This window comes from Oncorhynchus mykiss, chromosome 16 (assembly GCF_013265735.2).
Source record: "Oncorhynchus mykiss isolate Arlee chromosome 16, USDA_OmykA_1.1, whole genome shotgun sequence".
Lineage (NCBI taxonomy): Eukaryota > Metazoa > Chordata > Actinopteri > Salmoniformes > Salmonidae > Oncorhynchus > Oncorhynchus mykiss.
Window position 1 is genome coordinate 1,529,054 of NC_048580.1, and position 27,304 is coordinate 1,556,357.

At 45.8% G+C, this 27,304-nt stretch overlaps 1 protein-coding gene across 2 annotated transcripts; it reads left to right on the plus strand.

The window, feature by feature from the left end:
* Positions 1–44: 44 nt before the first annotated feature.
* On the plus strand, positions 45–27,053 carry b3galnt2 (beta-1,3-N-acetylgalactosaminyltransferase 2). 2 transcript variants are annotated; one of them, XR_005036410.1, is made up of 13 exons: positions 45–322; positions 3,157–3,292; positions 6,990–7,090; positions 10,759–10,958; positions 15,411–15,506; positions 15,597–15,707; positions 16,332–16,410; positions 17,414–17,597; positions 20,705–20,830; positions 23,203–23,362; positions 24,152–24,208; positions 24,854–25,230; positions 25,418–27,053. XR_005036410.1 is itself a non-coding variant. In XM_036945922.1 (12 exons), exons 1-12 carry the CDS (start codon positions 220–222, stop codon positions 24,992–24,994), a joined length of 1,494 nt encoding a protein of 497 aa, XP_036801817.1. In that variant the 5' UTR covers positions 45–219; the 3' UTR covers positions 24,995–27,053. The 2 variants fall into 2 exon arrangements, 1 of the variants encoding a protein (XP_036801817.1); XM_036945922.1 differs by having other exon boundaries at positions 24,854–27,053.
* Positions 27,054–27,304: the final 251 nt, after the last annotated feature.

The window sequence follows — 27,304 nt, forward strand, 5'->3', positions numbered from 1 at the left end:
TCCCAGAGAACATAGCGGTTCGATGTCTGCACTTCCATTGGTTGAATGAACATCATCATCATCATCTTCAGAACAGGAGCGGAGGCAGACATGAGACATTTAGCACAGAAATGTACAGGAGGCACATACCGTTTTATGCTACACACAGATAACACCACTACCGGATCCAGTTTATAGCCTACCCGTTAACCGTTGGAATCTCCACCGAGCGATCCGTCCATGCGAAGCCTAGCCTTGCTTCTAGTTCCGTGTGTTGTCGCGGTAGTGGTGCACTTCTGGTCGTGGACAAACAGAGCGACCATCTCGTTGGAGAAAGATTCTGGTACAGTAATGTTTTCTTCAGTCAACTTTTTATCTAGCTGTGTTGAAACCGCTCATTGCAATATACATGGTTTTGTTGGACTAGAAAAGTATAAAACTATACTGACATTTTTTATACTGTATTTAGTCTCGTGGGTTTCGAGACCACGTCTTTATAACAATTTTAAATAGTGATGAGACCAGAATCACACTCACAAAATAAAAGGCTCATGGAGTTTTCTTTAGGGGTTCTGGGTGGGACACAAGTTCTACAAATAACCCCTTTTAATGGATCCTCGAAGAACCTTTTGGGGTTAACTACCCCCCCCCTCCCCCCTCGCCTATTATAGTTCTTAATAATAATACGCACAACACCATATTTTAGTTCTCCGTTTTTATTATGATTTTAGTGGCAAAGCAGAATTAAAACCATGGCAATATGAGGTAGACTCCCAGCAGAGCCTGAAGTCCAATGGGTATATCCTCTGCCGTGTTTGATGTTAATGTTCTCCGTATCCACAGCCAGAATGATTTTGCAGTGCATGGTAATCGAACAGGTTTCCTGTTTATATTCATCAGAGGTGTAGGGAGGGTGAAGTCTGTGAATTCTAAAAATAGTAGTTGTACAGATGATTAACAAAACATGCACACAACAGTATTCATACCTTTTGTGGTGAATGTGAAACTGTTTTGCTAATGGTTTTCATACACTTACCTTGTCCATAATGTAGAGGCCTATGGGATATTAATTGAAGAGGTGAGGGAGGAGGATGGTACATGTGATCTGCATTGCATACCAATAGACACACCTTTGTATACCTCCTCGTCTGTATACCTACAGACACAAAAGTGAGTAGTTCAGTCATCTGCACCCAATACAGCTAACCTTCAACATATTCGTGTAGCCTACATTTTCTTAACTCTTTGTTGATTGATATCCATTGAATTGTGTCCATTTGACTGTTTTTAGAAAGATACAGTGCCTTGCGAAAGTATTCGGCCCCCTTGAACTTTGCGACCTTTTGCCACATTTCAGGCTTCAAACATAAAGATATAAAAGTGTATTTTTTTGTGAAGAATCAACAACAAGTGGGACACAATCATGAAGTGGAACGACATTTATTGGATATTTCAAACTTTTTTAACAAATCAAAAACTGAAAAATTGGGGGTGCAAAATTATTCAGCCCCTTTACTTTCAGTGCAGCAAACTCTCTCCAGAAGTTCAGTGAGGATCTCTGAATGATTCAATGTTGACCTAAATGACTAATGATGATAAATACAATCCACCTGTGTGTAATCAAGTCTCCGTATAAATGCACCTGCACTGTGATAGTCTCAGAGGTCCGTTAAAAGTTTAAAGCCGGATTTGGATACAAAAATATTTCCCAAGCTTTAAACATCCCAAGGAGCACTGTGCAAGCGATTAATATTGAAATGGAAGGAGTATCAGACCACTGTAAATCTACCAAGACCTGGCCGTCCCTCTAAACTTTCAGCTCATACAAGGAGAAGACTGATCAGAGATGCAGCCAAGAGGCCCATGATCACTCTGGATGAACTGCAGAGATCTACAACATTTTTCATTTAAGTTACTGCACCTGCTGTCAATCCAAATGTTTGTTGGGCAGTTAGGTTCCTGCAAGAACCCCCCAACACAGAGTTACACATGGAGTAAACAATTAATAAGTCAATAACTCAGTAGAAAAAAAAGAGAGTCTATATACATTGTGTGCAAAAGGCATGAGGAGGTAGGCGAATAATTACAATTTTGCAGATTAACACTGGAGTGATAAATTATCAGATGGTCATGTACAGGTAGAGATACTGGTGTGCAAAAGAGCAGAAAAGTGAATAAATAAAAACAGTATGGGGATGAGGTAGGTAAATTGGGTGGGCTATTTACCGATGGACTATGTACAGCTGCAGCGATCGGTTAGCTGCTCAGATAGCAGATATTTGAAGTTGGTGAGGGAGATAAGTCTCCAACTTCAGCGATTTTTGCAATTCGTTCCAGTCACAGGCAGCAGGAAACTGGAAGGAAAGGCGGCCAAATGAGGTGTTGGCTTTAGGGATGATCAATATTGTCCTCAAACACCGCAAGATTTTCCTCCGTCACGTGATCTTCATTCACTTCACTCGCTGACGTTTCACCAAGTTCGCGCATTTAGCAGTTTTTAATTCCCAAGTTTGTTTAATCACGTTGTTTTCTTGCTTTGATGTCCGTCTCAAATCATTTTCTTCCGCCCGTGACGATGCTAACTCTCTCTTAACTAGCTTGATTATGTATTTACCTCTGTTAGCAAGACACTGTGCTATCAATTACCTAGAGACTATACCACGGAAAACCAACTTCTTCCGGACAGAATTGTTCCAGTAGGTTCAGAATTACTCGTCGCCAATCTTTTGTGACGTCTCATGGGTTTCATAACCACGTCTTTATAATAATTTAATAATGTTGAGACTGGAGGCAGGAATCAGTTCAACCGTTTCCCAGTTAGCCACGAGCTATTGGCATGCAGGCGACCCTCCAAAGTGATAATGGTTCCCCGTCAGGAGACTAGCTCGGTGGACTTGCTGGACAGCTTTTAAGTCCAATTTGCCCCATTTTAGTTGCAAATCGACCCATTAGAGATGCAGATCTTGTCATAAGCGGCAAACTCTCCTCTCCCGCTGGTGGTAGGACTTCATAGCCATCTGCTTTAGGAATTTATTTTCCAGGTTTGAATATAATGTAGACTATGTGAAGTTTTAAAATGGACTGTCTATACATGGTTCACATTTTACATAAATCCCCCCCCCCCCCCTTTCCCTTTCCCATTCATTTACCTGTATGGTGATGATTTTAACTTAACAGATGAGGACTCGGCAGCATCTCCCTGTGGTGAGGTGCTGGTGGGGGTGTTGTCTGCCAGACATCACTATGATCTCAGACAGGCTATAAGAGAGACGTGGTTGGGATACCTCCGGGACCACACACACTACCAACGCAGGTATGGACCATAGACGTACACTACATGTGTGTTTATATACATTGGTCTGAGTGGGGATACTGGTCAAAAGTAGTCCACTAATATAAGGGACAGGGTCCCATTTGGGATACAGGCAGAATTATCTATACATGTGTGATACAGAGGGAGTGAGATGACCTTTTAGCAAACCATAGTAACCATGGTAACTGAAGAGAAGTACCTTGGGAAATGACTGTGTCTGAAATGGCACCCTATTCCCTACATAGTGCACTACTTTAGAACAGAGCCCTATGGCACCCTATGCCCTATATAGTGCACTACTTTAGACCAGAGCCCTATGGTACCCTATATAGTGCACTACTTTAGACCAGAGTCCTATGGCACCATATTCCCTACATAGGGCTCTGGTCTAAAGTAGTACACTATGGCACCATATTCCCTACATAGTGCACTACTTTAGACCAGAGCCCTATGGCACCATATTCCCTACATAGTGCACTACTTTAGAACAGAGTCCTATGGCACCCTATTCCTTGGGGCGGCAGGGTAGCCTAGTGGTTAGAGCGTTGGACTAGTAACCGGAAGGTTGCAAGTTCATATCCCCGAGCCGACAAGGTACAAATCTGTCGTTCTGCCCCTGAACAAGGCAGTTACTGTTCTTAGGCCGTCATTGAAAATAAGAATTTGTTCTTAACTGACTTGCCTAGTTAAATAAAGGTAAAATAAAAAAAAATAAAAAATCCCTATATAGTACACTACTTTAGAACAGAGCCCTATATAGTGCACTACTTTAGACCAGAGCCCTATGGCACATTATTCCCTACATAGTGCACTACTTTAGACCAGAGTCCTATGGCACCATATTCCCTACATAGGGCTCTGGTCTAAAGTAGTACACTATGGCACCATATTCCCTACATAGTGCACTACTTTAGACCAGAGCCCTATATAGTGCACTACTTTAGACCAGAGCCCTATGGCACCATATTCCCTACATAGTGCACCATATTCCCTACATAGTGCACTACCAGAGTCCTATGGCACCCTATTCCCTATATAGTACACTACTTTAGAACAGAGCCCTATGGCACCCTATTCCCTATATAGTGCACTACTTTAGACCAGAGCCCTATGGCACATTATTCCCTACATAGTACACTACTTTAGACCAGAGTCCTATGACACCCTATTCCCTATATAGTGCACTACTTTAGACCAGAGCCCTATGTCACCATATTCCCTACATAGTGCACTACTTTAGACCATAGCCCTATGGAACCCTATTCCCTATATAGTGCACTACTTTAGACCAGAGCCCTATGTCACCATATTCCCTACATAGTGCACTACTTTAGACCATAGCCCTATGGCACCCTATGCCCTATATAGTGCACTACTTTAGACCAGAGCCCTATGGCACATTATTCCCTACATAGTGCACTACTTTAGACCAGAGTCCTATGGCACCATATTCCCTACATAGGGCTCTGGTCTAAAGTAGTACACTATGGCACCATATTCCCTACATAGTGCACTACTTTAGACCAGAGCCCTATATAGTGCACTACTTTAGACCAGAGCCCTATGGCACCATATTCCCTACATAGTGCACCATATTCCCTACATAGTGCACTACCAGAGTCCTATGGCACCCTATTCCCTATATAGTACACTACTTTAGAACAGAGCCCTATGGCACCCTATTCCCTATATAGTGCACTACTTTACACCAGAGCCCTATGGCACATTATTCCCTACATAGTACACTACTTTAGACCATAGCCCTATGGAACCCTATTCCCTATATAGTGCACTACTTTAGACCAGAGCCCTATGGCACCCTATGCCCTAAATAGTGCACTACTTTAGACCAGAGCCCTATGGCACCATATTCCCTACATAGTGCACTACTTTAGACCAGAGTCCTATGGCACCATATTCCCTACATAGTGCACTATTAGGGTCTCTGGCCAAAAGTTGTGTAATATACAGAGCATTCAGAAAGTATTCAGACCCCTTGACTTTTTCCACATTTTGTTACGTTTTAGGCTTATTCTAAAATTGATTAAATTATTATTTTTTCATCATTTATCTACACACGATACCCCATAATGACATCACGATACCCCATAATGACATCACGATACCCCATAATGACATCACGAAACCCCATAATGACAAAGCAAAAACATGTTTTTAGACATTTTGGCAAATGTATTAATAATAAAAAACGGATATCTTATTTACATAAGTACTCAGACACTTTGCTATGAGACTCTAAATTGAGCTCAGGTGCATCCTGTTACCATTGATCATCCTTGAGATGTTTCTACAATTTGATTGGAGTCCACCTGTGGTAAATTAAATTGATTGGACATGATTTGGAAAGGCACACCTGTCTATATAAGGTCCCACAGTTGACAGTGCATGTCAGAGTAAAAACCAAGCCATGAGGTTGAATAAATTATCCGTAGAGCTCCGAGACAGGATTGTGTCGAGGCACCGATCTGGGGAAGGGTACCAAAAACATTTCTGCAGCGTTAAATGTCCCCAAGAACACAGTGGCCTCCATCATTCTTAAATGGAAGAAGTTTGGAACCACCAAGACTCTTCCTAGAGCTGGCCGCCCAGCCAAACTGAGCAACCGGGGGGACGGGACCAAGAACTCAATGGTCCCTCTGACAGCGCCCCAGAGTTCCTCTGTGAAGATGGATGAACCTTCCAGAAGGACAACCATCTCTGCAGCACTCCACCAATCAGGCCTTTATGGTAGAGTGGCCAGACAGAAGCCACTCTTCAGTAAAAGGCAGATGACCGCCTGCTTGGAGTTTGCCAAAAGTCACCTAAAGACTCTGACCATGAGAAACAAGATTCTCTGGTCTGATGAAACCAAGATTAAACTCTTTGGCCTGAATGCCAAGCATCACGTCTGGAGGAAACCTGGCACAATCCCTATGGTGGTGGCAGCAGCATCATGCTGTGGGGATGTTTTTCAGTGGCAGAGACTGGGAGACTAGTCTGGATTGAGGGAAAGATGAATGGAGCGAAGTACAGAGAGATCCTTGATGAAAACCTGCTCCAGAGTGCTCAGGACCTCAGACTGGGGTGAAGGTTCACCTTCCAACAGGACAACGGACCCTAAGCACACAGTCAAGACAACACAGGAGTGCCTTCAGGATAAGTCTCTGAATGTCCTTGAGTGGCCCAGCCAGAGCCCGGACTTGAACCCGATCTAACATCTCTGGAGAGACTTGAAAATAGCTGTGCAGCAACGCTCCCCATCCAACCTGACAGAACTTGAGAGGATCTGCAGAGAAGAATGGGAGAAACTCCCCAAATACAGGTGTGCCAAGCTTGTAGCATCATACACAAGAAGACTCGAGGCTGTAATTACTGCCAAAGGTGCTTCAACAAAGTATTATTTATGTAAATGTGATATTTCGTTATTTATTTTATACATTTCCCAAAATGTCATTATGGGGTATTATGTGTAGATTGAGATGTTTTATTTTCTTTGTCAATTTTAGAATGAGGCTGTAACATAAAAGAAAAGGCTGAATACTTTCTGAATGCTCTGTACCATTTGGAAGCCTGTAACTCATCAGAGGAGCCAGAATAAGTGGAGGGATGACTGTTTCATATGGTGTTATGTCACAGGTATAGTGTTGTGGTGGTAATAGTGTTGTGTTTTACTGTGGTGGTGTTGTTTTTGTTTCAGGGTGCAAGTGAAGTTTATCATTGGGAAACATGGCTGTCCCATTCCAGAAGAGGACAGAGAGGATCCCTACTCATGTTCCCTCTTGAACCTCACAGACCCAGGTAGGACCTCACAAACCCCCCCCAGGTAGGATCTCACAACCCCCCCCCCCCCCCCCCCCCCCCCCCCAGGTAGGATCTCACAACCCCCCCCCCCCCCAGGTAGGACCTCACAACCCCCCCCCCCCCCAGGTAGGATCTTGCAGACCCCCCAGGTAGGACCTCACAAACCCCCCCACAGGTAGGACCTACACCAGTACAGCTTTTAGCTACACCAGTACAGTAGATGACAAAACAGCTTGGATGAATATGTGTTATATAAACAGAGACTGACATCCTTTGCTCTGTCTGTCTAACCAGGTTTCCATCCACAGTAAAATCTCTTACCCTATAAAATAAAACAGGAAGTTTCCTTACCATTACATAAATGCTGACGGATCATTTGTTCGTTAGACATGGTGGGATCTTTTTGTGGTGGAAATGTCTTTATGCTCGAATGTTGATATAATACCCATCATACTGAAGTAACCTTGGGAGTCACGTGATGATGTGTTGTGTGGTCGTCCCACTAGGACTCAGGAAACCATTCAGTTTATTAGACTACAGATGAAACAAGTTCTGATGAACTTCACAGGGGGGTGAAAAGAGCCTGGTTATGATCTAGATGCTCCTTTATAATAAATATCTGGGGTCTTATTCAGGTGACATGATGATCCTGATGCTCCTTTATAATAAATATCTGGGGTCTTATTCAGGTGACATGATGATCTAGATGCTCCTTTATAATAAATATCTGGGGTCTTATTCAGGTGACATGATGATCTAGATGCTCCTTTATAATAAATATCTGGGGTCTTATTCAGGTGACATGATGATCTAGATGCTCCTTTATAATAAATATCTGGGGTCTTATTCTGGGGACATGATGATCTAGATGCTCCTTTATAATAAATATCTGGGGTCTTATTCAGGTGACATGATGATCTAGATGCTCCTTTATAATAAATATCTGGGGTCTTATTCTGGTGACATGATGATCGATGCTCCTTTATAATAAATATCTGGGGTCTTATTCAGGTGACATGATGATCTAGATGCTCCTTTATAATAAATATCTGGGGTCTTATTCAGGTGACATGATGATCTAGATGCTCCTTTATAATAAATATCTGGGGTCTTATTCAGGTGACATGATGATCTAGATGCTCCTTTATAATAAATATCTGGGGTCTTATTCAGGTGACATGATGATCTAGATGCTCCTTTATAATAAATATCTGGGGTCTTATTCTGGTGACATGATGATCTAGATGCTCCTTTATAATAAATATCTGGGGTCTTATTCAGGTGACATGATGATCTAGATGCTCCTTTATAATAAATATCTGGGGTCTTATTCAGGTGACATGATGATCTAGATGCTCCTTTATAATAAATATCTGGGGTCTTATTCAGGTGACATGATGATCTAGATGCTCCTTTATAATAAATATCTGGGGTCTTATTCAGGTGACATGATGATCTAGATGCTCCTTTATAATAAATATCTGGGGTCTTATTCTGGTGACATGATGATCTAGATGCTCCTTTATAATAAATATCTGGGGTCTTATTCTGGTGACATGATGATCTAGATGCTCCTTTATAATAAATATCTGGGGTCTTATTCTGGTGACATGATGATCTAGATGCTCCTTTATAATAAGTATCTGGGGTCTTATTCAGGTGACATGATGATCTAGATGCTCCTTTATAATACATATCTGGGGTCTTATTCAGGTGACATGATGATCGACTGCTGTTGGACAAATACAAATATTATCTCTCTCGTCTATAATAATAGTCTTACAGGGGACTGATGAACATCACGGCTTTTAGAGATACTTTTGTAACCCTTTCCTGCTTTTTCAACAATTATTAATCTTAGGTCTTCTGAGATATATTTTTGTTCGAGGCCTGGTTCCCATCAGGCAATGCCTCTTGTGAATAACAAACTCACATTTTGTGAGGTTTTTTTTTATTTTTATAGGGCAATGCAGCTCTAACCAACATCTCCAATCTCGTCTCATTGATTGGACTCCAGGTTACCTGACTCCTGACTCCAATTAGCTTTTGGATAAGTCATTAGACTAGGGGGGTGCACATACTGTTTCCAACCTACACTGTGAATGTTTTAAATGATGTATTCAATTATAGACAAGAAATAAGTTAAAGCAGATTATGTTTGTCTATTGTTGTGACTTAGATGAAGATCAGATTCAACATGTTTATGTTCCTGTGATATTCAACATGATATTCAACACAATTTGAAACCAGTTTGCTACAGGAAATGTGGATTATAATTCATGGACATTTTACAGAGCATTCGGAAAGTATTCAGACCCCTTTCTTTCTTCCACATTCTGTTACGTTACAGCCTTATTCTACAATGGAATAAATGAAATGTTTTCCTCATCAATCTACACACAATACCCCATAATGACATCACAATACCCCATAATGACATCACAATACCCCATAATGACATCACAATACCCCATAATGACATCACAATACCCCATAATGACATCACAATACCCCATAATGACATCACAATACCCCATAATGACATCACAATACCCCATTAATGACATCACAATACCCCATTCATGTGCAAATAAACATCTTATTACATCAGTATTCAGCCCCTTTGTTATGAGACTTGAAAATGGGCTCCGGTGCTTCCTGTATCCATTGATCATCCTTGAGATGTTTCAACAACGTGATGGGAATCCGCCGGTGGTAAATTCAATTGATTGGACATGATTTGGAAAGGCACACACCTGTCTATATAAACTCCAAGCCTCGAGGGCAAAAGGATTGTTCAGTAGAGCTCAGAGACAGGATTGTGTTGCTTATGTTTGCATAAAACTATATCCCATAATGACAAAACAAAAACGGGTTTTTAGAAATGTAAACTGAAATATCACATTTAACATAAGTATTCAGACTCTTTACTCAACATAAGTATTCAGACCCTCTACTCAGTACTTTGTTGAAGCACCTTTGGCAGCGATTACAGCCTGGAGTCTTCTTGGGTATGACGCTACAAGCTTGGCACACCTGTATTTGGGAAGCTGTCAGGTTGGATGGGGAGCGTTGCTGCAGATATTTCCCCCAGATCTGTGCCTCGACACAATCCTGTCTCTGAGCTCTACGGATAATTTCTTCAACCTCATGGGCTGGTTTTTACTCTGACATGCACTGTCAACTGTGGGACCTTTATATAGACAGGTGTGTGCCTTTCCAAATCATGTCTAATCAATTGAATTTACCACAGGTGGACTCCAAATCAAGTTGTAGAAACGTCTCAAGGATGATCAATGGAAACAGGAGGCACCTGAGCTCAATTTCGAGTCTCATAGCAAAGGGTCTGAGTACTTAAGTAAATAAGGTATCTGTTTTTTATGTTTAATACATTTGCCAAAATTTCTAAAAACGGGTTTTCGCTGTTGTGTGTAGATTGATGAGGAACATTATTGATTTAATCTATTTTAGAATAAGGCTGTAACGTAACAAAGTCAAGGGGTCTGAATACTTTCCGAATGCCCTGTATAATAAACTTGCTCCCTTTCAGTGTTTTTGGGTGTGGGGTTGGGCTGTTCCTTATCTTCTCTGGGGGGAGTAGAGACAATACTTTAGATTCACCCTGTCTCTCTCCCTCCGTGTCTCTCTTTGTCTCTCTTTCTCAGCTCCAGGACAGGATAAGGAGATGGAGCTGGTGGAGGTGTCTGACCCGTCTGTCCTTGTCCCTGGGGAGGTCTCCTCTGTGGCCCTGGACTTTAAGGTCCTCCACCCCCTAGTCATCACCAGGTTGGGGGTGTTCCCTACTGGACCTCACATGGAGATAGAGGGGAATGTCACAGTCAGGCTGCTGCAGCTGGAACAACAGGTAGTGTGGAGGCTAGCAGCAGAACCCGACAGTAGAACACCAGAACCCGACAGCAGAACCCGACAGCAGAACCCGACAGCAGAAGAGTAGCACCCGAGAACAGTAGAAGAGTAGCACCCGAGAACAGTAGAAGAGTAGAACCCAACAGAAGAGTAGAACCCAACAGAAGAGTAGAACCCAACAGAAGAGTAGAACCCAACAGAAGAGTAGAACCCAACAGAAGAGTAGAACCCAACAGAAGAGTAGACCACAGATCAAGGAGAATGTCACCATCAAGCTGTGAGTGAAGTCATACTGCATAAATCCTAATCACAACAGTTGTGATGGATACGGGTAGTTTCCGTACAATTTTATAAATGCCGACAGACAATTTGTTCGTTCGACATGTTGGGATCTTTTTGTGTTTAAATTAATTATGTTTTCGCTTTGTCATTATGGGGTTTTGTGTGTGTGTGTGTGTGTCTGCGTGTGTGTGTGTGTGTGTGTGTGTCTGTGTGTGTGTGTGTGTGTGTCTGTGTGTGTGTGTGTGTGTGTGTGTGTGTGTGTAGATTGCTGAGGATTTTATTATCCATTGTAGAATAAGTCAATGTTACAATGAGGGAAAAAGTCCAGAGGTCTGAATACCTACCGAAGGCACTGTACATACAGCATTGTACATGGTTTATATGCAGCATTGTACATAGCTAGTGAACTTGAGGTGGTTGACGGAGTGGCTTTTATTGGTAGACAGGAAGAGTTTGTATTGCCTTAAATCTAGTATTAAATCCATGGCAGAATAGTTCATATCTCCATGTTTGTTGATTAGTAATGTTGTGTTTCCAGGTCTAATTTAGCATGTCTGGTAAAGGCTCAAGCCTCTTCCAACTAAAATGAGCTCCAAAAAAAGTGAATTATGACAAAAACATTTGTTTGTGTGACTAGCAATAAAACGTCAAAATATAGACCCGTTCCAATTCAGCGAGTTGTCAAAGGGGACAACCCGGTGTCGGTTGGGTCATTATAATGCAAAACAATGCATCCTAAAATATTAAACACACCTCTTGCACGCTCGCCTTTGGTGAGTTAAGGCCATTCTACTCCGTCGGTTTTTAGACAGAATGTCGCAGCCACACCCACCTTGTATTGCTTGTTATTACTACGTTTTAGAAAGTACAGTATGTCTAAGGATGACTTTTAAACATTGGTTGCTGAGCATTCTCAGTAGAAACGTAATACTGTAGGGCTTCCCTCGTGACGGTGCTGGCGCCCAGGGCTTCCCTCGTGACGGTGCTAGCGCCCAGGGCTTCCCTCGTGACGGTGCTGGCGCCCAGGGCTTCCCTCGTGACGGTGCTAGCGCCCAGGGCTTCCCTCGTGACGGTGCTGGCGCCCAGGGCTTCCCTCGTGACGGTGCTAGCGCCCAGGGCTTCCCTCGTGACGGTGCTAGCGCCCAGGGCTTCCCTCGTGACGGTGCTAGCGCCCAGGGCTTCCCTCGTGACGGTGCTAGCGCCCAGGGCTTCCCTCGTGACGGTGCTAGCGCCCAGGGCTTCCCTCGTGACGGTGCTAGCGCCCAGGGCTTCCCTCGTGACGGTGCTAGCGCCCAGGGCTTCCCTCGTGACGGTGCTAGCGCCCAGGGCTTCCCTCGTGACGGTGCTGGTGGCCAGGGCTCTCCACTGCCGCCAGCGGAGCGTGTTTTGTTCCCTTGTTGAAATGTTTGTTGTTGCTTTCACAAGTTAAAATGGGTATTTGTTAAATCCATATTAGTTGCTAGCGTTTCACCATCCCTTACCTTTTGTATTTCAACGTTAAAATACATTTCTGAATCACGTTTGATACAGGTTACATTGTTACGTTTTCATTTGTCTTTTCTTACCTTCAGTGGGTTCAATGCTTATAGTGCACATGAGCGTTCGCAGCACTCACGACGTAGAAGGTCAGATTTTTATTTCGGGAACACGTAGGCCTATTTGTGTGCTGTTTAGTCCTGAGAACTTCTCCGTGTTCACTGAACGCAGGCGCGTAGATGTACCTGGTGAGGCCAAATGTTTCTAAGTGCCCATTTTGGGAAGTTCTGGTCAGTTCTGGTCAGTTCATGTTTGGTAACTCATTGGGAAGGCTGTGTTTGGGCCTAAGAGACCCCACCTTTGCCTTTATGGTTAGGACAGGTTTTTCCTTAATAAGAGGCCTTTTCTTTTGATTGCTGACATTTTAAAGTCAGAAATATAATATACTTTTATCACGAGCGCTGTGGAATTAAAGCCACCCACGTGTTGAACCTGGTCCCCTCCTGAATTGTTGTCCTTGGGACTGCTGTAAGGCCCCTGTTTTACAATTGGAAAGAATGTTTGTTTTTCCCATTTATGGGCGTGGTGGAGAAGAATTCCTTATGACGTGGATATGGACTCGGAGTGTAGCCGTCCGTGGACTCGGAGTGTAGCCGTCCGTGGACTCGGAGTGTAGCCGTCCGTGGACTCGGAGTGTAGCCGTCCGTGGACTCGGAGTGTAGCCGTCCGTGGACTCGGAGTGTAGCTGTTCTCTGAGTTGAGGCTGTCCGCCAGATAACTTATTGAACTCCTGCTGGTGGAACTTATAGAGCTGAGGGATAGCAAAACATATCAAGCAGAGGACTAGTTTTGTGTACTGAGCAGTAGACCAGCAGAAGTAGATCACCAGCAGTAGACCAGCAGCAGCAGACCAGCAGTAGACCAGCAGCAGTAGACCAGCAGAAGTAGACCAGCAGCAGCAGACCAGCAGTAGACCAGCAGCAGCAGACCAGTAGTAGACCAGCAGCAGTAGACCAGCAGCAGCAGACCAGCAGCAGCAGCAAACCAGCAGCAGCAGCAAACCAGCAGCAGCAGCAGACCAGCAGCAGTAGCAGACCAGCAGCAGTAGCAGACCAGCAGCAGTAGCAGACCAGCAGCAGTAGCAGACCAGCAGCAGTAGTAGACCAGCAGCAGTAGTAGACCAGCAGCAGCAGTAGACCAGCAGCAGCAGTAGACCAGCAGCAGTAGCAGACCAGCAGCAGTAGCAGACCAGCAGCAGTAGCAGACCAGCAGCAGCAGTAGACCAGCAGCAGTAGCAGACCAGCAGCAGTAGCAGACCAGCAGCAGTAGCAGACCAGCAGCAGTAGCAGACCAGCAGCAGTAGCAGACCAGCAGCAGTAGCAGACCAGCAGCAGCAGTAGACCAGCAGCAGCAGTAGACCAGCAGCAGTAGCAGACCAGTAGCAGACCAGTAGCAGACCAGTAGCAGACCAGTAGCAGACCAGCAGCAGTAGCAGACCAGCAGCAGCAGTAGCAGACCAGCAGCAGCAGTAGCAGACCAGCAGCAGTAGCAGACCAGCAGCAGTAGCAGACCAGCAGCAGCAGTAGACCAGCAGCAGTAGCAGACCAGCAGCAGTAACAGACCAGCAGCAGTAGACCAGCAGCAGTAGCAGACCAGCAGCAGTAGTAGAGCAGCAGCAGTAGCAGACCAGCAGCAGACCAGCAGCAGTAGCAGACCAGCAGCAGTAGCAGACCAGCAGCAGTAGTAGAGCAGCAGTAGACCAGCAGCAGTAGACCAGCAGCAGTAGCAGACCAGCAGCAGTAGCAGACCAGCAGCAGTAGTAGAGCAGCAGTAGACCAGCAGCAGCAGTAGACCAGCAGCAGCAGTAGACCAGTAGCAGACCAGCAGCAGTAGCAGACCAGCAGCAGCAGTAGACCACCAGCAGCAGCAGACCAGTAGCAGACCAGTAGCAGACCAGTAGCAGACCAGTAGCAGACCAGCAGCAGTAGCAGACCAGCAGCAGCAGTAGCAGACCAGCAGCAGCAGTAGCAGACCAGCAGCAGTAGCAGACCAGCAGCAGTAGCAGACCAGCAGCAGCAGTAGACCAGCAGCAGTAGCAGACCAGCAGCAGTAACAGACCAGCAGCAGTAGACCAGCAGCAGTAGCAGACCAGCAGCAGTAGTAGAGCAGCAGCAGTAGCAGACCAGCAGCAGTAGTAGAGCAGCAGCAGTAGCAGACCAGCAGCAGACCAGCAGCAGTAGCAGACCAGCAGCAGTAGCAGACCAGCAGCAGTAGTAGAGCAGCAGTAGACCAGCAGCAGTAGACCAGCAGCAGTAGCAGACCAGCAGCAGTAGCAGACCAGCAGCAGTAGTAGAGCAGCAGTAGACCAGCAGCAGCAGTAGACCAGCAGCAGCAGTAGACCAGTAGCAGACCAGCAGCAGTAGCAGACCAGCAGCAGCAGTAGACCACCAGCAGCAGCAGTAGACCACCAGCAGCAGTAGTAGACCAGCAGCAGCAGTAGACCAGCAGCAGCAGTAGACCAGCAGCAGCAGTAGACCAGCAGCAGCAGTAGACCAGCAGCAGCAGTAGACCAGCAGCAGCAGTAGACCAGCAGCAGCAGTAAGGCTCTAGAATAGTAGAGCGTACTGGATACAGAAGGTGAATCTCCAGAGTATGTTGTTGATTCCTCAACCACCTCCTCTGTGTGTGGCAGGAGGCAGTGGTGACAGCCTGCTTCAGCCCGCTCAGTCCTGGGACAAGTCTGAACGGTGTGTGGTACAAACCAGTGGAGTGGTTCATTCTGCCCAAGGTGAGGTTTATGTCATGGTAAAGTCTCTAAACAGAGAATACTAATAGGGAATTGTCTGACTGGACTGTCATGTCCTTCTCTCCTGTCCAGGGCTTTGAGGGGACTCTGGTCTGGGAGAGTCCTGACTTAGCTGGTCTGACTACGGTCAACACGTCCCGGGTGAAGCTGAACAACGGGGGAGGAGTCCTCAAGTTTTCCTCTGTACCTAATAGCTTCCCATTCTTTTTCACAGATATGCTACACTTTGTGTTTGTTCAATAGTCTTTAAAATATGACAATAGCTAAATCTAGCATTATTCCACAGTTAAATCTCCTACATTTGTCACATGAACATTTGCATCGTCTCCAATATCTCTCTCTCTCTCTCTCTCTCTCCTGTGTGTGTCGACAATCTCTCTCTCTCTCCTGTGTGTGTCGACAATCTCTCTCTCTCTCTCTCCTGTGTGTGTCGACAATCTCTCTCTCTCTCCTGTGTGTGTCGACAATCTCTCTCTCTCTCCTGTGTGTGTCGACAATCTCTCTCTCTCTCCTGTGTGTGTCGACAATCTCTCTCTCTCTCCTGTGTGTGTCGACAATCTCTCTCTCTCTCCTGTGTGTGTCGACAATCTCTCTCTCTCTCCTGTGTGTGTCGACAATCTCTCTCTCTCTCTCCTGTGTGTGTCGACAATCTCTCTCTCTCTCTCCTGTGTGTGTCGACAATCTCTCTCTCTCTCTCCTGTGTGTGTCGACAATCTCTCTCTCTCTCTCCTGTGTGTGTCGACAATCTCTCTCTCTCTCCTGTGTGTGTCGACAATCTCTCTCTCTCTCCTGTGTGTGATGTTACAGATCGATGAGGGGACGTTGCCTCACAGGAGTGCTCTGGGCTTCCCAGGGTTGGCTGGAGGGTTCACCTTCAAAATCCATGGTGAGTCCAGTCCAATGGCATGTGACTTCAGAACCAAACAATATACCCATTCATGGTCTTTGTGTTTTAGACCAATCAATATATGAGCCACGGTGAGAAGCAGAAGAGTTCATGCAGAAAATAAACAGACATTGTTGGCCTTTGTCAAAAGTAGTGCACTATATAGGGAATAGGGTGCCATAGGGCTCTGGTCTAAAGTAGTGCACTATATAGGGAATATGGTGCCACAGGGCTCTGGTCTAAAGTAGTGCACTATATAGGGAATATGGTGCCACAGGGCTCTGGTCTAAAGTAGTGCACTATATAGGGAATATGGTGCCACAGGGCTCTGGTCTAAAGTAGTGCACTATATAGGGAATATGGTGCCACAGGGCTCTGGTCTAAAGTAGTGCACTGTATAGGGAATATGGTGCCATAAGGCTCTGGTCTAAAGTAGTGCACTATATAGGGAATAGGGTGCCATAGGGTTCTGGTCTAAAGTAGTGCAGTATGTAGGGAATATGGTGCCATAGGGCTCTGGTCTAAAGTAGTGCACTATATAGGGAATATGGTGCCATAGGGCTCTGGTCTAAAGTAGTGCACTATATAGGGCGCCATAGGGCTCTGGTCTAAAGTAGTGCACTATATAGGGAATATGGTGCCATAGGGCTCTGGTCTAAAGTAGTGCACTTTATAGGGAATATGGTGCCACAGGGCTCTGGTCTAAAGTAGTGCACTTCATAGGGAATATGGTGCCATAGGGCTCTGGTCTAAAGTAGTGCACTATTGTAGGGAATAGGGTGCCATAGGGCTCTGGTCTAAAGTAGTGCACTATTGTAGGGAATATGGTGCCATAGGGCTCTGGTCTAAAGTAGTGCACTATTGTAGGGAATAGGGTGCCATAGGGCTCTGGTCTAAAGTAGTGCACTATTGTAGGGAATAGGGTGCCATTTTGGACGTATCCCAGACATGGCCTGTCTGTCTGTCGGTATGTCTTCTATCCTCTCATTGTTTCTCCTCCTAGACATGGCGTCCCTGTGGGAAGTGCTGCATGGCCGACAGGGGCGGATCCAGAGTCATGGCACCAGACTGCAGATGGAGGACAGGTCTCTGGAGCAGGAGGGTCTGCGATATGGAGACATAGTGTTTGTGGATGTAGTAGATACATACAGGAACGTGCCTTCTAAACTACTGCAGTTCTACAAGTGGTACGTACCCAGTGTGACTGGTCTAACCTCGCAACTACACTGCGAGAGTCGCGGTTTCCCTCTGTTAGCGTGGTTTTTGGTCTGCTACACAAGTAACATGAAAATGGACACAAATCTTATAGTTTGGCTCTGCTGCTCGGGGCTACTCGGGGCTGCTCGGGGCTGCTCGGGGCTACTCGGGGCTACTCGGGGCTGCTCTGGACTACTCGGGGCTGCTCTGGGCTACTCTGGGCTGCTCTGGGCTGCTGTACATCTATTCTTAAGCCCCTTGCACACCAAGGACGATTTTCTCTTCCAAAAATATTTGCATGAACTTAGTGAGGATTTATTTTTTATGATGGTCCATCTCTGGAAGACAGTTTCTCAATTTCACCATTGATGTAAATCAGGAAACAGAGTCCTTCTGGAGCGACACCATTGATGTAAAAGCAGGAAACAGAGTCCTTCTGGAGCGACACTATTGATGTAAAAGCAGGAAACAGAGTCCTTCTGGAGCGACACCATTGATGTAAATCAGGAAACAGAGTCCTTCTGGAGCGACACCATTGATGTAAAAGCAGGAAACAGAGTCCTTCTGGAGCGACACCATTGATGTAAAAGCAGGAAACAGAGTCCTTCTGGAGCGGTACCATTGATGTAAAAGCAGGAAACAGAGTCCTTCTGGAGCGACACCATTGATGTAAAAGCAGGAAACAGAGTCCTTCTGGAGCGACACTATTGATGTAAAAGCAGGAAACAGAGTCCTTCTGGAGCGACACCATTGATGTAAAAGCAGGAAACGGAGTCCTTCTGGAGCGACACTATTGATGTAAAAGCAGGAAACAGGGTCCTTCTGGAGCGGCACCATTGATGTAAAAGCAGGAAACAGAGTCCTTCTGGAGCGACACCATTGATGTAAAAGCAGGAAACAGAGTCCTTCTGGAGCGACACCATTGATGTAAAAGCAGGAAACAGAGTCCTTCTGGAGCGACACCATTGATGTAAAAGCCTCCATAAAGGAAGTCTTTGTGTAAATGATTGATAGGAAACAGAGTCCTCCTGGAGCGGCACCATTGATGTAAAAGCCTCCATAAAGGAAGTCTTTGTGTAAATGATTGATAGGAAACAGAGTCCTCCTGGAGCGGCACCATTGATGTAAAAGCAGGAAACAGAGTCCTTCTGGAGCGACACCATTGATGTAAAAGCAGGAAACAGAGTCCTTCTGGAGCGGCACCATTGAGGCCCTATAGTCCACTACTGTAGTTAACTGAAAGGAATCAATTATGACATTAAGTTCATACGAAAAAATCAGACTTGGTTTAAAAAGCTCTTTACTGGCTCTGCTATTCAGTGAATGTGTAAATTATCAAATAGAAATGATACGTACCATGCTACTATCCCCAGCCTGACGCTGCTATCCCCAGCCTGACGCTGCTATCCCCAGCCTGACGCTGCTATCCCCAGCCTGACGCTGCTATCCCCAGCCTGACGCTACTATCCCCAGCCTGACGCTACTATCCCCAGCCTGACGCTACTATCCCCAGCCTGACGCTACTATCCCCAGCCTGACGCTACTATCCCCAGCCTGACGCTACTATCCCCAGCCTGACGCTACTATCCCCAGCCTGACGCTACTATCCCCAGCCTGACGCTACTATCCCCAGCCTGACGCTACTATCCCCAGCCTGACGCTACAGCTGAAAACTGTTGTTCTGATTAAAGAAGCAATAAAATTGGCCTTCTTTAGACTACTTGCGTATCTGGAGTATCAGCATTTGTGGGTTCGATTACAGGCTCAAAATGGCCAGAAACAAAGACCTTTCTTCTGAAACTCGTCAGTCTATTCATGTTCTGAGAAATTAAGACTACTCTATGGGAGAAATTGCCAAGAAACTGAAGATCTCGTCCAACGCTGTGTACTACTCCCGTCACAGAACAGAGCAAACTGGCCCTAACCAGAATAGAAAGAGGAGTGGGACGCCCCGGGGCACAATTGAGCAAGAGGACAAGTTCATTAGAGTGTCTAGTTTGAGAAACAGACATCTCACAAGTCCTCAACTGGCAGATTTATTAAATAGTACCCGCAAAACACCAGTCTCAACGTCAACAGTGAAGAGGCGACTCCGGGATGCTGGCCTGCTAGGCAGAGTTGCAATGAAAAAGCTAAATAACAGGAAGATTGGAAAAAAAGTGTTATGGACAGACAAATCTAAGTTTTTGAGGTGTTCGGATCACAAAGAAGAACATTCGTGAGACGCAGAAAAGATGCTGGAGGAGTGCTCCAGACGCAATCTGTCAATCATGGTGGAGGCAATGTGATGGTCTGGGGGTGGTAAAGTGGGAGATTTGTACAGGGTCAAAGCCTTCCTTCATCAAGGTCTCTATCACTCCATTTTGCAACGCCATGCCATAGCCTCTGGACTGCGCTTAATTGGAGCCAATTTCTTCCTACAACAGGACAATGACCCAAAGCACAGCTCCAAACTATGCAAGAACTATTTAGGGAAGAAGCAGTCAGCTGGTATTCTGTCTGTGCTTGCCACTCCATTATAGTCACCGGATCTTAATCCTATTGAGCTGTTGTGGGAGCAGCTTGACTGTATGGTACGTAAGAAGTGCTCATCAAGCCAATCCAACTTGTGGGAGGGAGGTGCTTCAGGAAGCATGGGGTGAAATCTCTTCAGATTACCTCAACAAATTGACAACTAGAAGGCCAAAGGTCTGCAAGGCTGTAATTGCTGCAAATGGAGGATTCTTTTACGAAAGAGAAGGTTGAAGGACACACAAATTATTTAATGTATTATTATTTATAACCTTGTCAACGTCTTGACTATATTTCTTATTCGTTTTGCAACTCATTTCATGTATGTTTTCATGGATAACAAGGACATTTCGAAGTGACCCCAAACTTTTGAATGGTAGTGTGATTATGTTGTCTGATAGGTGGGTTAATTCATGATCTGTTGTCTGATAGGTGGGTTAATTCATGATCTGTTGTCTGATAGGTGGGTTAATTCATGATCTGTTGTCTGATAGGTGGGTTAATTCATGATCTGTTGTCTGATAGGTGGGTTAATTCGTTATCTGTTGTCTGATAGGTGGGTTGATAACTCCCTGATGTTTTATAGGTCGGTGGGAAACGCTGCGTTTGATCTGCTCCTGAAGACGGATGATGATTGTTATATTGACGTGGACAAGGTTTTAATGAAGATCGACCACAAGGGCCTGAAGAGACACAACTTCTGGTGGGGGAAGTGAGTACTGTACAGATACAGTGTGGTAGACAGTGTCTGGATACATTATTCAGTGTGGTAGACAGTCTGGATACATGATACAGTGTGGTAGACAGTGTCTGGATACATGATTCAGTGTGGTAGACAGTCTGGATACATGATACAGTGTGGTAGACAGTGTCTGGATACATGATTCAGTGTGGTAGACAGTGTCTGGATACATGATTCAGTGTGGTAGACGGTGTCTGGATACATGATTCAGTGTGGTAGACAGTCTGGATACATGATTCAGTGTGGTAGACGGTGTCTGGATACATGATTCAGTGTGGTAGACGGTGTCTGGATACATGATTCAGTGTGGTAGACGGTGTCTGGATACATGATTCAGTGTGGTAGACGGTGTCTGGATACAGACTCAGCGTGGTAGACGGCGTCTGGATACAGACACAGCGTGGTAGACGGCGTCTGGATACAGACACAGCGTGGTAGACGGCGTCTGGATACAGACACAGCGTGGTAGACGGCGTCTGGATACAGACACAGCGTGGTAGACGGCGTCTGGATACAGACACAGCGTGGTAGACGGCGTCTGGATACAGACACAGCGTGGTAGACGGCGTCTGGATACAGACACAGCGTGGTAGACGGCGTCTGGATACAGACACAGCGTGGTAGACGGCGTCTGGATACAGACACAGCGTGGTAGACGGCGTCTGGATACAGACACAGCGTGGTAGACGGCGTCTGGATACAGACACAGCGTGGTAGACGGCGTCTGGATATGTTGCCTGTTTTCAGTAGGAGTGCTGATCTAGGATCCTTTGAAGTTTATTTGGATGGGAAATCTGTTCCTAGATCAGCACTCCCCTGGTCCGTCCTGTAGTAGCTGAGTATATTTTGGAGCGGCAGGTAGCCTAGTGGTTAGAGTGTAGAGGCGGTAGATAGCCTAGTGGTTAGAGTGTAGAGGTGGCAGGTATCCTAGTGGTTAGAGTGTAGAGGTGGCAGGTATCCTAGTGGTTAGAGTGTAGAGGCGGTAGGTAGCCTAGTGGTTAGAGCGTTGGGCGGCAGGTGGCCTAGTGGTTAGAGCGTTGGGCGGCAGGTGGCCTAGTGGTTAGAGCGTTGGGCGGCAGGTGGCCTAGTGGTTAGAGCGTTGGGCGGCAGGTGGCCTAGTGGTTAGAGCGTTGGGCGGCAGGTGGCCTAGTGGTTAGAGCGTTGGGCGGCAGGTGGCCTAGTGGTTAGAGCGTTGGGCGACAGGTGGCCTAGTGTTTAGAGCGTTGGGCGGCAGGTGGCCTAGTGGTTAGAGCGTTGGGCGGCAGGTGGCCTAGTGGATAGAGCGTTGGGCGGCAGGTGGCCTAGTGGTTAGAGCGTTGGGCGGCAGGAGGCCTAGTGGTTAGAGCGTTGGGCGGCAGGAGGCCTAGTGGTTAGAGCTTTGGGCGGCAGGAGACCTAGTGGTTAGAGCGTTGGGCGGCAGGAGGCCTAGTGGTTAGAGCGTTGGGCGGCAGGTGGCCTAGTGGTTAGAGCGTTGGGCGGCAGGAGGCCTAGTGGATAGAGCGTTGGGCGGCAGGTGGCCTAGTGGTTAGAGCGTTGGGCGGCAGGTGGCCTAGTGGTTAGAGCGTTGGGCGGCAGGTGGCCTAGTGGTTAGAGCGTTGGGCGGCAGGTGGCCTAGTGGTTAGAGCGTTGGGCCAGTAACCGAAAGGTTGCTGGATTGAATCCCCGACATGACAAGGTAAAAATCTGTCGTTCTGCCCCTGAACAAGGCAGTTAACCCACTGTTCCCCGGTACGCCGTCATTGTAAATAGGAGTTTGTTCTTAACTGACTTGCCTAGTTAAATGAAGGTTTAAACCAGGGGAAAACTGCCTACAGCCTAGACAGTTCTCCAGACTCATTTTGCTCAGAGCAGCTCCTACTTAGATAAATTCATATTCCAGCCTAATCATATGGAGGTAGTTCTGGTGAGTAAGATCTGATGCAGCTGTTGGTCTGTTGTTCTTCCTACTGTTAGACAGCTAGGTGGTGGACCGCATTGGGTAGTGTCGGTCTGTCTGTCTGCCTGCCTGTCTGTTGGTCTGTTGTTCTTCCTACTGTTAGACAGCTAGGTGGTGGACCGCATTGGGAAGTGTGTCTGTCTGTCTGCCTGCCTGTCTGTTGGTCTGTTGTTCTTCCTACTGTTAGACAGCTAGGTGGTGGCCCGCATTGGGAAGTGTGTCTGTCTGCCTGTTGGTCTGTTGTTCTTCCTACTGTTAGACAGCTAGGTGGTGGACCGCATTGGGAAGTGTGTCTGTCTGTCTGTCTGCCTGCCTGCCTGCCTGTCTGTTGTTCTTCCTACTGTTAGACAGCTAGGTGGTAGACCGCATTGGGCAGTGTGTCTGTCTGATGTTCTTTCTTTCCCAGTTTCCGTCAGAGCTGGGCGGTGGACCGCATTGGGAAGTGGCAGGAGCTAGAATACGCCAGTCCAGCCTACCCGGCCTTCGCCTGCGGCTCGGGCTACGTGGCCTCCAGGGACCTCGTCCAATGGCTGGCCAGCAATGCAGAGCAACTCAAGGCCTACCAGGTACCGGGACCACACGGCACCAAACACTTTTTCAAAAAGAAAGGAGGACCAAGGCACTCTTCATATAATTAGTTAAAATGCCTTTATTAGTATGGCATGTTCAATAGAAACAACGTTTTAGAAATCTGGGGGGGATTTCTCCCCCTTCCTGTAGGGTCGTGATTGGTCCATTTGCTGTCATCTAGTGGACATTTTGCTCAATTGCCCTCAGCTATGTTTAGACTGTTATTGTTCATGTTTTGCTGTGTTCTAGTGTACTATGGAATATTTAGCTTTCTTATTCTTGACACTTCTCCCAGTCATATTTAAGGTTAGAACTACCTTTCTAAGTGTTCTCATACTTTTAGCTTGGAGTTGTATTTTTATGATCACATAGCTACAGTATTTCACTTTTTAATGTGTAAAATATTGTTTACTAGTTGTGTCAAATCAATTGTGTAACCACTCCCTCTTCTAATTAGGGCTGATTTGAAAAAGCTGTTCAAAAGAGGACATTGTGTTCATTTCTTTGTACTCCCTGACGAAGGCCATGCAGCTGAAACGCGTCAGATTTTTAAAACGTTGTTTCTATTGAACATGCCATACAAATAAAGGCATTTTCATTAATTATATGAAGAGTGCCTTGGTCCTCCTTTCTTTTTGATGACCAATTCACGCCTTTTACCAAAGAGCACCTTCTGTCTACCAAAATGTACTATTGTGTACCTTAGTAGCGCTTCCCTCCCTCCTCTTTCTACCAGAAAAGCAAGGCACCATTGGAGACTCATAATGTGTTACGTGTTGTTTCAGGGGGAAGATGTGAGCATGGGGATCTGGATGGCTGCTGTTGGACCACAGAAATATCAGGTAAAGAACCAGATGACACTAGTATAGTAGAAATACCAGGTAAAGAACCAGATGACACTAGTATAGTAGAAATAGCAGGTAAAGAACCAGATGACACTAGTATAGTAGAAATACCAGGTAAAGAACCAGATGACACTAGTATAGTAGAAATATCAGGTAAAGAACCAGATGACACGACTATAGTAGACATATCAGGTAAAGAACCAGATGACACTAGTATAGTAGAAATACCAGGTAAAGAACCAGATGACACTAGTATAGTAGAAATACCAGGTAAAGAACCAGATGACACTAGTATAGTAGAAATACCAGGTAAAGAACCAGATGACACTAGTATAGTAGAAATACCAGGTAAAGAACCAGATGACACTAGTATAGTAGAAATATCAGGTAAAGAACCAGATGACACTAGTATAGTAGACATATTAGGTAAAGAACCAGATGACATGACTATAGTAGAAATAGCAGGTAACATAGTATGGTAGCCTACCTGAAAACAGCCACCCTAACCAACAAGCTCATGTTATTCTTGTCTTTCACCTTGGTTGTTAACACGAATGCCAGTTAGCATTGTTAGACCTTAATAAACCTAACCCTAATTGTCTGACTGTTGTCTGATGGTTGTTGTTGTTGTCCTCTCCCCAGGATGCAGGCTGGCTGTGTGAGAAGGACTGCTACCAGGACATGCTGTCGTCGCCCCAACACTCCCCCGAGGAGCTCCGCTCGCTCTGGGCTAGGAAGAGGGCCTGCGGGGACCCCTGTGGATGTCCCTGGGGACACAGTTAACGTTAGCTAACAGTCTGGGCAGGTAGTTAGCTAACAGTCTGAGAAGGAAGTTAGCTAACAGTCTGAGAAGGAAGTTAGCTAACAGTCTGAGAAGGAAGTTAGCTAACAGTCTGAGAAGGAAGTTAGCTAACAGTCTGAGAAGGAAGTTAGCTAACAGTCTGAAGGTAGTTAGCTAACAGTCTGGGCAGGTAGTTAGCTAACAGTCTGGGCAGGTAGTTAGCTAACAGTCTGGGCAGGTAGTTAGCTAACAGTCTGAGCAGGTGACACTAGTCTGGGCAGGTAGTTAGCTAACAGTCTGGGCAGGTAGTTAGCTGACAGTCTGGGCAGGTAGTTAACTGACAGTCTGGGCAGGTAGTTAGCTGACAGTCTGGGCAGGTAGTTAGCTAACAGTCTGGGCAGGTAGTTAGCTAACAGTCTGAGCAGGTGACACTAGTCTGGGCAGGTAGTTAGCTAACAGTCTGGGCAGGTAGTTAGCTGACAGTCTGGGCAGGTAGTTAGCTGACAGTATGGGCAGGTAGTTAGCTGACAGTCTGGGCAGGTAGTTAGCTGACAGTCTGGGCAGGTAGTTAGCTGACAGTCTGGGCAGGTAGTTAGCTGACAGTCTGGGCAGGTAGTTAGCTGACAGTCTGGGCAGGTAGTTAGCTGACAGTCTGGGAAGGTAGTTAGCTGACAGTCTGGGCAGGTAGTTAGCTAACCGTCTGGGCAGGTAGTTAGCTAACCGTCTGGGCAGGTAGTTAGCTGACCGTCTGGGCAGGTAGTTAGCTAACCGTCTGGGCAGGTAGTTAGCTAACCGTCTGGGCAGGTAGTAAGTAACCTGTTCACTGCAAACAAGAGCCTTGTTGAACACAACTCTAGGTATCATCGTCTCAGTAGGATTGCTGATCTAGGAACAGGTCCCTCCTGTCCGTGTTAACTTATTAATTATGATCTAAAAGGCTAAGCTGATCCTAGACCAGCACTCCGAGACGCTTGACACATACAGCCCTAGGTCTCTACAGTGTACAAAACATTAGGAACACCTTCCTAATATTGAGTTGCACCTGTTCAAAAGCACCTAAATATTTTGTCTTGCCCATTCACCCTCTGAATTGCACACATACGCAATCCATGTCTCAAATATATCACGGCTTAAAAATCCTTCTTTAACCTGTCTCCTCTCCTTCATCTACATTGATTGAAGTGGATTTAACAAGTGACATCAATAAGGGATCATAGCTTTCACCTGGATTCACCTGTTTAGCCTGTCAAGGTAAGAGCAGGTATTCCTAATGTTTTGTACACTGTGTATACTTCAACGCTGAGGACTTCAGTGATTAACGGGGACAATGGATACTGGTTTCTGAACAGTGACATTTCCTGTCAAAAGGCAGGATGCCGGCGTAACCAAATGTACAGTGCTGAAGGATGTGGGAGAGACATGGATGACCATGTTACGGCTCATTCTACTGGTGTTATTTAGTCAATTATTCTCCCAAGCTACTCCTCATCGTCAAGCCTCGTCAGTTTTTTGTAGATTTCAAACCAACACGAGTTTGTCCCACATGACCCCCTATATTACCCATCTAGTGCACTAGTTTAGACCAGAGCCCTCTATATTACCCATCTAGTGCACTAGTTTAGACCAGAGCCCTCTATATTACCCATCTAGTGCACTAGTTTAGACCAGAGCCCTCTATATTACCCATCTAGTGCACTAGTTTAGATGTATTTGGGACACGGTCAGGGTTTGTGAAACGATGTACAGTACTATACCAACCCATTGGTGGTGTTATTGCATTGTCAGGCACCACATACAAACCACTGTAATCCAAAAGGGTTTTTATCTAAACCTTTTTTTTGTTCACCTGAGAATGATCTCAATGAATTTGTTCAACACATTTTTATAGATATGTGGAAGAACTCTGGATGAATGTAATGAGCTGTCCCAAATGGCACAAAAGCTAGTGCACTACTTTTGACCAGAGCCCTACTTAATAGAGGGACTATGGTCCCATGTGGGACAGCGATACAGGATCAATTGAGCACATTCCAGATTGGTCAATAAAAAAACATCACCTCTCAGAAACAACGGTTTTCTTTGTTCATTCATTTCATGAATGGATATTTGTTTTAAATTGCAGGGCCAGTAATCAAGTAGCACTGGTGATTGGTGACTGGTGATTGGTGACTGGTGACTGGTGACTGGTGATTGGTGACTGGTGATTGGTGACTGGTGACTGGTGACTGGTGACTGGTGACTGGTGATTGGTGACTGGTGATTGGTGACTGGTGACTGGTGATTGGTGACTGGTGACTGGTGACTGGTGACTG

Coding starts and splice junctions, on each gene's coding strand:
- b3galnt2 (XM_036945922.1), top strand. CDS start 220: ATGCGAAGCCTAGCCTTGCTTCTAGTTCCGTGTGTTGTCGCGGTAGTG. Junction 20,831..23,202: donor CACAACTTCTGGTGGGGGAA/GTGAGTACTGTA, acceptor TTTCTTTCCCAG/TTTCCGTCAGAGCTGGGCGG. Junction 23,363..24,151: donor AGCAACTCAAGGCCTACCAG/GTACCGGGACCA, acceptor GTGTTGTTTCAG/GGGGAAGATGTGAGCATGGG.